General features: G+C 46.0%; 1 protein-coding gene across 13 annotated transcripts in view; it reads left to right on the forward strand.

The window, feature by feature from the left end:
• macf1b (microtubule actin crosslinking factor 1b) overlaps nt 1-13,253 on the forward strand; it is a 228,923-nt gene that overhangs the window by 199,584 nt on the left and 16,086 nt on the right. For all 13 annotated transcript variants that reach the window (XM_072576571.1, XM_072576569.1, XM_072576570.1 and 10 more), the window contains 3 exons: nt 1,943-2,105; nt 4,008-4,162; nt 4,504-4,578. In XM_072576571.1, the coding sequence (XP_072432672.1) occupies nt 1,943-2,105; nt 4,008-4,162; nt 4,504-4,578 (393 nt within the window). The remainder of the gene's footprint in view (nt 1-1,942; nt 2,106-4,007; nt 4,163-4,503; nt 4,579-13,253) is intronic.

A 13,253-nucleotide genomic window follows, 5' to 3' on the forward strand; every position in this document is an offset into this window, starting at 1 on the left:
CAGGGTGAGATGGTGACAGAGAATGTAATAAGTAAAGCTAAAAGAAAGGGAAGGAATGGGAGTGGGCTCACAATCTGAAACTTTTTAACTCAATATTACATCCAAAAAGCTGTGAGCTGCCTAACCTGAAATGAGACACTGTTCCTCCAGTTTGCGCTGGGATTCACTGGAACACTGCAGCATGCTGAGGACAATGGTCATGTCAGCAGGACACTGTGTTAAAATAACCAGCTAAGGGAAGGTCAGGGTCATGTTTGTGCACCGACCGGAGGTGGTCTACAAAGCGGTCACCCAGTCTGTGTTTGTTTTCTCTGATGTAGAGTCGGCCACATTGGGTGCAGCGGATATAATCCACAAGATCAGAGAGGGTCTGGGGAAATGCTGCTTGATCTGGAAAGGCTGTTTCAGCCCTTGGGTGGTGAGCAGGGAGGAGGGGAAGGGGCAGGAGTTGCACCTTCTGTGGTTACATGGGAAGGTGCTATGGGAAAGGGGCTGGAGTTGGTGGTTGATAAATGGAATAGGGTGTCCCAGAGGGAATGATCCCTCCGAAATGCAGCCAGGGGTCTGAGGGGAAGATGTGTTTGGTGAGGGCATTCTGCTGGAGTTGTCTGAAATGGTGGAGAATGATTCTTTGAATGCGGAGGCTGGTGGGATGGAGAGAGAAGACAAGGGGGACCTGATCACGCTGCTGTAAAGATAGGAAGGGGCAAGGGCGGAAGCACAGGTGATTGGTCAGATGCAGTTGAGGGAACTGTCAACCATAGTGGGAAGGAAACCATGGTCATGGAGAAGGAAGGCATGTCAGCAGCACTGTTCTGGAAGGTGGTAACATCCAAACAGATACAACACTGACAAAGGAACTGGGAAAAGGGGATGGAATTCTTGAAGGATGTGGGGTATGACGAGCTGTAGTGAAGATAGCTTTAGGAGTCAGTGGCTTTGCAGTGGAAAGTTTAATCCCTGAAATGGAGGCTGACAGGTCAAGGAAAGGAAGGGAAGTATCAGAAATTGACAATGCAAAAGTTTTAGAGGAATGGAAAGTGGAGGCAAAATGAATAAATGTGTGAAGATTCTAGGCAAGAGCATGAAGCAGCACCAAAGTAGTTGTTGATGTACAGAACCAAGAGTTGTAGGAAGGAGCCAGTGTAAGACTGGAACAAGGATTGTGTCACATTCCCCATAAAGAGGCAGGGCATAATGGCCAAATGACCTCCTGCTGCTCCTATTTTCTATGTTTGTATCTGGGAACTTGAGGACATTTTATATCTGGGAGGACTACGTGAATGAGCCAGCTGCTTTAGCTCAGGGTTTGGACTCAGGGGCTGCTCCACAGGATCAGTGCAGATCCTCAGATAGCATTTTCCAAGAGTTGGTCACTCCATTGGCAGCCACTGCTCAGGAACCAAGTTTCTGATTTATTCTTTATACTGAAGGAGGACATTGTGGAAGGCTCCTCCAGACAAGCAGTCTTGTAATCACACGAGCAACTCCGGTGAATGTTCACTGCAGCCTCTCTAAGGCAATAACATCTTTCCTGAGAGAAGGAGATGAAATTGGCTCACAATATTCCAGGCCTGGTCTAAGCAAGCTCCTGTACAATTGAAACCATACTCCATTCCTCCCGTACTGAAAGCCTCTTGCTATAAAAGCCAACATTCATTCATCTTTCTCATAACTTGTTGCACCTGCACGCTCACATTCAGTGACTTACCAATAAGGACACCTATGACTCTTAGCACATTTACACCTTCCAACCCCTCAATAGTTAGGATATACTCTGACCTTCTGACCATGAGTGTGTTTAACCCATATCTGCTGACAGCAGATTTAAGGTGCTGAACGGTCCATACTCGTTTGATTTTAATTGTTTTATGTATGAAAGAAATAAGAAAACAGATGAATAAATCAGTAAGGAGTCATCGATCTATGTTGCAAATTTCAGCTCCAAGCTCTGGAGACCTTCAGCTTTAACACATGGAGGAAGCGATACATGCAGTGGATTAGCAGCAAGAAATTCCGAATGCTGGACATTTTCCGATATATTGACAAGGATCAAGATGGACGAATCAGTCAGCAGGAGTTTACACAGAGTGTTCTTGACTCCAGTGAGTTTACAATCTGGCTATTTCTATGTGTCACAGAAATATCAGTTCAAAAGTTTAAATCAGAATTAAATCGAAATTGTTACAATACAGAAAGAGGCCATTCAGTCTGCGATGTCTGTACTAGCTCTCTGACCATTTTAATTATGTACCAATCTCCTGCATTTTCCAAATAATTTTGTACGTTGGTTCTAATCAAGTAATTATCCAATGTCCCTTTTGAATGCCTCAATTGACCCTGCCACCACCACCACATTTCCAAGCAGCATATTCCGAAGCTTTCTACCTCATCATTTTGCTTCTTTTGTAAATTACTTTAAGGCTGTGACCTCTAACTCTTAATCCTTTACATGTGGTGGTTGCAACTCTGACCAGGATGGGGCAGGGTGGCTGAGGGGAGTTGTTAATTTTATTGAATCCCTACATGTGGAAACAGGCCATTCGGCCCAACAAGTTCGCACCGACCCTCCGAAGAGAATCCCACCCAGTCCCATTCCTCTAACCTATTACTCTACATTTCCCCTGACTAATGAACCTAACCTACACATCTCTGAACACTACGGACAATTTAGTATGACCAATCCACCTGACCTGCACATCTTTGGATTGTGGGAGGAAACCGGAGCATCCGGAGGAAACCCACGCAGACACGGGGACAATGTGTAAACTCCATACAGACAGTTGCCCGAGATGAGAATTGAACCCGGGTGCCTGGCACTGTGAGGTAGCAGCGCTAACTACTGAGCCACCGTACCACCCTATTACTCCCAAAGTGTCAGTGCCTGATTGAATCACCAGGATGATCACGTTGTTTTAATTTATTGTTGCCAGGGACACAAGAGAGACTCTCACTAGGTTTATTAATAAACCTATTTATCATGGAAAACTTAGTCTTTAACTAGAGTCAAGACACATTATTAACTACCACTTTGCAAAATTAAACTACATCTCCATTAGTTCCAAATATACACAACTTGCACAGACAGGACAAGAGACGATAACAACTCTGCAGAGAAGTAATGGTTAGAGAAAGATACAGAAAGTAACATGTTTTGGATCGTGAGTCAAAACTACAAACATGGTTTGAGGTAATTTTTTTTCCCACAGTTCTTTCAGTTTCCATTGACATGATCATGTTGCTATTGGCTACAGGGCAATGGAAGATCCTCAGTTCAGGTAGCCGGGCAGTTAGACCCAGGTCTTTGATTGAGTTGGCAGTAGAGTAGACTGAGACAGTGAGAGATAGAGCAAGTGAGAGGAATTTCTCTCACGCTAGCTTTCTTTTAACTCCCAACAGCTTCCATGTCTGTGGCAAGACAGAAATTACAGTCCAGAGCCTATTGCTTGGCAGTGGCAGCATCGATCCTATAATTTCTTCCTAAACTTTGTTTGTTAAGACAGTACAATTTTATCTTTTTTTTAAAGCTTTCTTTGACTTTCAGTCTTTTCATGTCCAAGACATCACATGATAAATGTTCCTGAAGTTGCATTTTATATTCCAGTTTCTCATAGTCCATATAGAAATATATAACAAGTGACATTACCATTCTGCCACCCCTCATTCTTGGCTCTGCTGCTTGGCAGTTTTGAACTTTCATTCTTATTAAGTATTCATTTATATTATCATTTAGTGCTTAGGAATTATATTTTTCCCTGAGATCCATTGTAAATTCTCTGAAATTCACTCACCCACCCATCAGGTCCCAGATAGAAACTGTAATGGGGCTCCATGCTTGTGAGAAATTTGAACAATCTGACTGAGCTGAAAAGGAACAATGTGCAGGGTCACAGGAGGATAAGAATTCGTAAGATGGACTGAATGGCTTTCTCCTGGGCTTTAACTGTTTTCTGGTTCTGTGGAAAGAAATGGCATGATCCTAAACATCTGTCCCTGCACTTGGCCAGAATTCCCCACGAGTTCTGTGGAGATGGAGGCAGTTGCTGCCATTTTTGACCTGAATGGTGATGGATTCATTGATTACTACGAGTTTGCTAATGCACTACACCCGAGCAGAGACCACCATTGGAGAACTGAGGATGAAGACAGGATTGAAGATGAGGTGAGAGACAATGTTTACTTTTCAGTATCTGCGACCTTAGAAACAGCAATAAGCCTTTTTTACTAGGCCTCTTCCCAAGCTTAGGCTGTCCTTTAGATTCCTTTCTACTGCCTTTTCTGGGATAGGCCTTTCCCTTAGGCCTCTCACTGAACTTAAAGGCTTCTTTATTCCCTTCCCAGAGCTCAACCATACTCACAGCCATCCCCACCAGCTCAGATGGTTGTGCCCTGGAATCCTCCCGGAACTTTAATCCCAGGCCTTTCCCTGACTACAGCCTGTCTGGACTCCTCCCTCTCTCTCAGTATGCTCCATTATTCAGTGCTGAGTCATCTATCTTGCAGGTTTGCCGCCAGGTTGCTGAATGTAACTGTGCCCCACGATTCCAGGTGGAACAGATCGGTGCAAACAGATACCGGGTAGGTACTGCTTTCTCCTGGCTCTGTGTACCATTTTATATTGTTCATGAGCTGATTGTAATACTCAACAAGTCAGGTCCCAGAGTGAGAACGGGATTAATAGAGGTGACGGGATTCTTCACAAGTGAAGATTGAGGGTAGGTGGGAATGTGGATTTGCAGTGATGATCAAACCAGCTGTGATCATGCTGAATGGCACAGCAGGGGTTGAGGGGATGAATGGCCCACTCCTGGTTTATTGTTCATTCATTTATAAGTTTTTTTTTCTTATTGTTTATGCTAGTGGTCAGGCACAGAATCTTCACAAGAGGCTCTACTTCACCAAAATAACAAATTTATTGTGCAAAAAGGGTGAAAGTAAAACTATGGGCTGATTCTTATATTAACTTTTGGCAAAGTGCAAGTTGAGTTGAGTTTCTCAGAGGATTTTCACCATGAGTTCAAGTTCTAGTGCATTCTCTTGCTGTATCCGATCAAACTCACCTTAAACTCTCTCCTCCCCGTGTCCCCAAAAGATCATACAGTTTACCTGTCTGAAGACACATCCAGTTACAGATAGCCTCTCCGTCAGCAATACTCTGTCCCAATGCCAACCAGACACTGGTACATTTGTAGGTAGACATACAGAAGGCACATATCGAGATATTTGGGCATGATCTAATTGTCATTACAGAAACAGGGCAGCATAGTACACAGGACTGAGAACTGATTATTTAAGAGGGTCTGACATTTAGAATGGACAGACAAGAAGGAAAAGGAGGTGGATTTGCACTTATGGTTAGGGATGGGGATCAGTTCATTAATGACGAGGGTTTCAGATCAGAAGAACAATGTGTGGAATCTGTTTGGGTGAACTCAGAAGCAGCAAGGGGCATTGGACAATGATTGGAGTTATTTATAGGCCACTAAACAGTGGTGGAAGTGTGGGGCGTGGTATTAACCTAGAGACAGGAGAAGCATGTAGCACAGTCCACACAGTTATCCTGGGTAACTTCAATCTGCAAATAGAGTAAATTGACTGAGCATTAACGCAGTAAAGCACACGTTTTGGCAATGGTTTATACACAGTTTGAGAGAACTGTGTTGAGAAGCCAACTGAAGGTCATGCTTATTTAAACAGCGAATTAACAAACTTGTAAAAAATCTTTTAGGGATGAGTGATCACAGTATGATCGAGAGTAGCTCAAAATCAACCACATTGCTGTGGTCTGGAGTCACATATTGGCCAGACTGGGTAAGGACATCAGATTTCCTTTCCTAAGGAAACTAGTGAACCAGATGGAGCTTTTGGAACAATTGGCAATGTTTTCATGGTCATCATTAGATTCTTAATTCCATATTTTCTTTATTAAATGCAAATTCTATCATCTTTAATAGCAGGGTTCAAAATCCAAAATTATCTGGGTCTCTGGACTATTGGTCTAGTGAAAAAGGCAAAAGTGAGGACTGCAGATGCTGGAAACCAGAGTTTAGATTAGAGTGGTGCTGACAAAGCACAGCAGGTCAGGCTGCCTCCAAGGAGCAGGAAAATCAACGTTTTGGGCAAAAGCCCTTCATCAGGACTGAAGACAGGGAGCCTCCAGGGTGGAGAGATAAATGGGAGGGGGGTGGGTGTGGGGAGAAGGTAGCAAAGAGTATAATAAGTGAATGGGGTTGGGGATGGGGGTGATAGGTCGGAGGTGAGGATGGAGCGGTTGGGTGGGAAGGGAGATTGGCAGGTAGGACAGGTGATGGGGATGGTGCTGAGCTGGAAGGTTGGAACTGAGGGGAGGTGGGGGGAAGGGGAAATGAGGAAACTGGTGAAGTCCACATTGATGCCTGGGAGTTAAGTGTTCCGAGGCAGAAGATGAGGCGTTCTTCCTCCAGGTGTCGGGTGGTGAGGGAGCGGTGGTGGAGGAGGCTCCAATGGTTGGAGTCTACCTGACACATAGGAAGATGGTCGTGGTTGTTGGAAGTCAGTCATCTCAGCTCCAGGACATTTCTGCAGGGGTTCCTCAGGGTAGTGTCTGAGGCCCAATCATCTTCAGCTGCTTCATCAAGATCATAGGACACAGGCATTGCTGACTGGCCGTCCCTAGTTGACCTTGAGAAGGTGGGGGTGAGTGCTTTTTTGAGCCACTGCAGTTAACGTGCTGTGGATTGACCCACAATGCCCTGAGAGCAGGAATTCCAAGATTTTGACCCAGCGACAGTGAAGGAATGGCAATATATTTCCAAATCAGGAAGGTGGGTGGCTTGGAGGGGCGCTTGCAGGGTGTGGTGTTCCCAGGTACCTGCTGCCCTAGTCCTTCCAGTTGGAAGTGGTCGTGGGTTTGGAAGGTGCTGTCTGAGGATCTTTGGTGAATTTCTTCAGTGCATCTTGTAGATAGTACACACTGCTGCTACTGAGGGAGTTAGAGGGAATGGATTCTTGTGGATGTGGTTCCAAGTAAGTGGTTTCTTTATTCTGGATGGTGTCAAGCTTCTTGAGTGTTGTTGGAGCTGCCCCCATCCAGACAAGTGGGGAGTATTCCATCACCCTCCTGACACGTGCCTTGTAGATGGTGGACAGGCTCTGGGGAGTCAGGTGGTGAGTTACTCGCTGCACTATTCCCAGCCTCTGACCTGCTCTTGTAGCCACTGTGTTTATGAGGTGAGTCCAGTTGAGTTTCTAGTCAATGGTAACACCCAGGATGTTGATAGTAGGGGATTCGGTGATGGTAATACCATTGAATGTCAAGTGGTGGTGGTTAGATTGTCTCTCATTCGTGGTGGTCATTGCCTGGCAGTTATGTGGTGCAAATACTACTTGTCACTTATCAACCCAAGACTGGATATTGTCCAAATTTTGTTGCATTTTAAAGACAACAAAGGATAGGCAATAAATGCTGCTCTCGCCAGTGATGCCCAGACACTTTGAATGAATGAAAATTTGAACATGGACTGTTTCAGTATCTGAGGAGTTACGAATGATTTGGTGCTTGGCAATGAGGAGGACAGGTGTCAGATCTCATGATGGGAGAACAGTTTGGTGACAGTGATCACAACTGCTTCACATTTACCACAGCTTTGAAGAGAGAAAGGAGCAGTTACCGAGGGAAGATATTTAATTGGGGAAAAGGAAATTATGACGCTATCAGATAGGAGTTGGAAAGTACAGACTGGGAGCAATTGTTCCACAGAAAGGGCACAGCAGACACATGGAGACTGTTTAAGGAGCAGTTGTTGCGAGTGATGCAATAATTTGTTCCTCTGAGACAGGTAAGAAGGGGTAAGATTAAGGAACTTTGGATGACGAGAACAGAGGAACTTCTTGTCAAAAGGAAGAAGGCAGCTTACGTAAGGTGGAGGAAGCAAGGATCCAGCACAGCTTTAGAGGATTACAGGCTTGCTAGAAAGGAGCTCAGAAATGGACTGAGGAGAGCCAGGAGGGGGCATGAAAAAGGCTTGGCAAGAAGGATTAGGGAGAACACAAAGGCGTTTTACTCATGCGTGAGGAATAAGAGAATGATCAGGGAGAAGGTAGGCCATTCAGGGATAGTGGAGGGAACTTGTGTATAGAGTCTGAGCAGAGGGGAAGCCCTAAATGAGTTTTTTTGCTTCGGTTTTCACTAAGCAAAGGGACCTTGTTGTGAATGAGAACTTTGAGGAGCTGGGACAAAGGCTTGAACAGATCAAGATTGATGAAGTTGATGTGCTGGAAATTTTGGCAAACATTAAGATTGATAAGTCCCCAGACCCAGAGCTGAAAATGTGTTGCTGGAAAAGCGCAGCAGGTCAGGCAGCATCAAAGGAGCAGGAGAATTGACGTTTCGGGCATAAGCCCTTCTTCAGGAATGAGGAGAGTGTGTCCAGCAGGCTAAGATAAAAGGTAGGGAGGAGAGACTTGGGGGAGGGGCGTTGGGAATGCGATAGGTGGAAGGAGGTTAAGGTGAGGGTGATAGGTTGGAGAGGGGTTGGGGGCGGAGAGGTCAGGAAGAAGATTGCAGGTCAAGAAGGTGGTGCTGAGCCCGAGGGTTGGGACTAAGAAAAGGTGGGGGGAGGGGAAATGAGGAAGCTGGAGAAATCTGCATTCATCCCTTGTGGTTGGAGGGTTCCTCAGCGGAAGATGAGGCGCTCTTCCTCCAACCGTCGTGTTGCCACGCTCTGGCGATGGAGGAGGCCAAGGACCTGCATGTCCTTGGTGGAGTGGGAGGGGGAGTTAAAGAGTTCAGCCACGGGGCGTTGGGTTGGTTGGTGCTGGTGTCCCAGAGGTGTTCTCTCTGAAATGTTCCACAAGTCGGCGGCCTGTCTCCCCAATGTAGAGGAGGCCACATCAGGTGCAGTGGATGCAATAAATGATGTGTGTGGAGGTGCAGGTGAATTCCTGACGGATATGGAAAGATCCCTTGGGGCCTTGGAGGGAAGTGAGGGGGGAGGTGTGGGCGCAAGCTTTGCATTTCTTGCGGTTGCAGGGGAAGGTGCCGGGAGTGGATGTTGGGTTGTTGGGGGTTGTGGACCTAATGAGGGAGTCGCGGAGGGAGTGGTCTTTCCGGAACGCTGATAGAGGAGGGAAATATATCTTTGGTGATGGGGGTCTGCAAGAAATGCAAAACGTGCGCCCACACCTCCCCCCTCACTTCCCTCCAAGGCCCCAAGGGATCCTTCCATATCCGTCACAAATTCACTTGCACCTCCACACATATAATTTACTGCATCCGCTGCACCCAATGTGGCCTCCTCTATATTGGGGAGACAGGCCGCCTACTTGCGGAACGTTTCAGAGAACACCTCTGGGACACCCGGACCAACCAACCCAACCACCCCGTGGCTCAACACTTCAACTCCCCCTCCCATTCCACCAAGGACATGCAGGTCCTTGGCCTCCTCCATCACCAGACCATGGCAACACGACGTCTGGAGTAAGAGCGCCTCATCTTCCGCCTAGGAACCCTCCAACCACAAGGGATGAACTCAGATTTCTCCACCTTCCTCATTTCCCCTCCCCCCACCTTATCTCAGTCCCAACCCTCGGACTCAGCACCGCCTTCTTGACCTGCAATCTTCTTCCCGACCTCTCCGCCTCCAACCCCTCTCCGGCCTATCACCCTCACCTTGACTTCCCTCCACCTATCGCATTCCCAACGCCCCTCCCCCAAGTCCCTCCTCCCTACCTTTTATCTTAGCCTGCTGGACACACCCTCCTCATTCCTGAAGAGGGGATTATGCCCGAAACGTCGATTCTCCTGCTCCTTGGATGCTGCCTGACCTGCTGCGCGTTTCCAGCAACACATTTTTCAGCTCTGATCTCCAGCATCTGCAGTCCTCACTTTCTCCTTGTTCAAAAGAGATTCAATCAGCTGATTCCTGGGATGAAGTAACTGAGTTAGCAAGAGCAACTATAAACAGGTTTAACCTTGACTAATTCAAGTTTAAAAGATTGAGGAACAATCTTACTGAAACACAAAAGTTTCTGAATGGATGCAATGTTGAGAAGTTGTTTCCACTTGTGGGAGAGTCTATAAATAGGGACAGGGTTACAGAATAAGGAAACACTCATTTAAAATTGAGATGCGAAGGAATTTCTTTTGTCACAGTAGTGACCTCTGGAATTCTCTACCCCTGGGAGTTGTGGAAGCACGATCACTGAAACTGTTTAAACAGGAGGTGGACAGATTTTTTGAAATAGAGGGGTTGAGGATTATAACCAAAACTGTAGGTTTATGTTTCATTTCTGGCTCTGTTCTAAAGTGAATGCTCATTTCCTAACCTCCCCACCTTATTAAACGCTTTAATCATCTCAAACACCTTGACGAGATCACCGTCACCTTTTTAAACATGAGGGAGTTCATTCCGATTGCATAAGCACTGCCTTGGAAGTTCACTTTGTTCAGTCCTGAGATGATGCTGTGGAGTTGGTGGGGTATTTGCTTGCAGGCAATGTGTTGGGTGCACAGTGCAGGTCCAAACATTGTTACACAAGATAGCAGCAACTAAAGCTTGGTACAACTAGCAGGTAACACCCACCCAGTTTTGTCTGTGATCTTATTCAGGTTAGTCTGTCAGTTTGCATTAATTGGTGGAATTGAGCTGATCCTTCCAGCAGTCCCAGGATGGAAGAGTCACTCCAGGGTCTGAATGGACAAAGAGAAATGTACCCCACCAAAAGTAACAAAACACGAGTGTTTCGTGAGGCCATTGTGTGTGAATCACACCAGAGACAGTTAATGTCGATGGAGTTGTGAACCTTACCTTGTGAGAGGTGGTTCAACTTTGGCTAATGTTGTTGATCTATAAGGTAAAAGAGGTGGAGGAGTTGCATTACTAATCAGGGAGAATGTTGTATCTGCACTCAGAGAGGACATATGGCAGGGCTCACCCACTGAGGCAGTATGCATACAGCTCAAAATAAGATGGTTGTAATCACTCTGATAGCATTACACTATAGACCCCCCCAACAGCCACGAAGACATTGAGGTACAAATATATCAGCAGATTATGGAAAGATGCAATAACAATAGAGTTGTCATAGTGAGTGACTTTAACTTCTGCAATATTGACTGGGACCCCCCTCCCCACCCCCTTAGAGCAAGAGGCTTAGTCGGGGAAAAATTTGTTAAATGTAACCAAGAGGGTTTCTTGAAACAGTATGTGCACAGTCCCTCTGCACCTTGTATTGGTTAATGAGCCTGGCCAGGTGACTGACCTCTCAATGGGAGACCATTTTGGAAACAGTGATCACACCTTCTTAAGGTTGAAGACAGCTACGAATAAGGATAAGTCAGGACCTTATGGGAAGGCACAAAACTGGGGGAGGGCAAATTATATCAGTATTAGGCCAGAGCTAGGGAATGTTAATTGGGAGGAGCTGCTATCAGACAAGTCTACATTTAGAACATCGAACATAGAAAAGTACAGCACAGATCAGGCTCTTTGGTCCACGATGTTGTGCTGAGAATTAATCCTAATGTAAAATATAATAACTTAACCTACACACCCTCAACTCACCGCTATCCATGTGCATGTCCAGCAGTCGCTCAAATGTCTCCAATGACTCTGTTTCCACCACCACAGCTGGCAACACATTCCATGCATTCACAACTCTCTGCGTAAAGAACCTTCCTCTGATGTCTCCTTTATACCTTCCTCCTAACACCTTAAAGCTATGACCCCTCGTACCAGTCAATCCTGCCTTGGGGAAAAGTCTCTGGCTATTGATTCTATCTATTCCTCTCATTATTTTGTACACCTCGATCAGGTCTCCTCTCTTCCTCCTTCTCTCCAGACAGAAACGTCCAAGCTTTTTCAACCTTTCCTCATAAGACAAGCCCTCCAGTCCAGGCAGCATCCTGGTAAACCTTCTTTGCACCCTCTGCAAAGCCTCTGTATCTTTCCTATTGTAGGGCGACCAGAACTGGACACAATATTCCAAGTGTGGTCTCACCAGGGACTTGTAGAGCTGCAGCAAAACCTCACAGCTCTTAAACTCGATCCCCATGTTAATGAAAGCCAAAACACCATATGCTTTCTTAACCACCCTATCCACTTGGGTGGCAACTTTGAGGGCTCTATGTACTTGCACACCCAGATCCCTCTGTTCCTACACACTGCCAAGAATCCTGTCTTTAATCTTATATTCAGCATTTGAGTTCAACCTTCCAAAATGCATCACTTCACACTTATCCAGTTGAATTCCATCTGCCATTTCTCAGCCGTGCTCCACATCCTGTCTATATCGCGCTGCAGCCTGCAGTAGCCCTCTATATTATCGGCAACACCTCCAACCTTTGTGTCATCTGCAAATTTACTAACCCACTCCTCAACCTTCACATCCAAGTCATTTATAAAAACTACAAAGAGCAGAGGCCCCAAGAACAGAGCCCTGTGGGGCCCCACTCAACATTGACCTCCAGGCAGAATACTTTCCATCGACAACCACTCTCTGCCTTCTGTCAGCCAGCCAATTCTGAACCCAGATAGCCAAATCTCCCTGTATCCCATACCTCCTGACTTTATGAATGAGCCTACCATGGGGAACCTTATCAAATGTCTTACTAAAGTCCAAGTACACCACATCCACTGCTGTACCGTCATCGATCTGTCTTGTCACCTCATCAAAGAACTCAATAAGATTTGTGAGGCATGACCTGCCCCTCACAAAGCCATGCTGACTGCCTTTAATCACACTATGCTTTGCCAAATAGTCATAAATCCTATTCCTCAGAATTCTTTCCACAACTTTTCTGACCACAGTCGTAAGACTGACTGGTCTGTAATTGCCAGGGATTTCCCTATTTGCCTCCTTCCAATCCTCCAGTATGACTCCCGTGGAGAGTGAGGAGGCAAATATCCTCACCAGCAGCTTAGCAACCTCCTTTCTTGCTTCCTGGCGCAGCCTAGGATAAATCTGGTCTGGCCCTGGGGACTTATCAATCTCAATGTTTTCCAGAATTTCTAGCACATCAACTTCATCAATCTTGATCTGGTCAAGACTGTATCCCAGCTCCTCAAAATTTTCATTTACAACAAGTTCCCTTTCCTCAGTGAAAACTGAAGCAAAAAACTCACTGAGGGCTTCCCTTTCTGCTCAGACTCCACGCACAAGTTCCCTCCACTATCCCTGATCGGCCCTACCTTCACCCTGAGCATTCTCTTATTCCTCATGTATGAGTAAAACACCTTGGGCTTCATAGAACATTTCAGTGCAGTACAGGCCCT

This window comes from Chiloscyllium punctatum, chromosome 8 (genome assembly GCF_047496795.1).
Source record: "Chiloscyllium punctatum isolate Juve2018m chromosome 8, sChiPun1.3, whole genome shotgun sequence".
Lineage (NCBI taxonomy): Eukaryota > Metazoa > Chordata > Chondrichthyes > Orectolobiformes > Hemiscylliidae > Chiloscyllium > Chiloscyllium punctatum.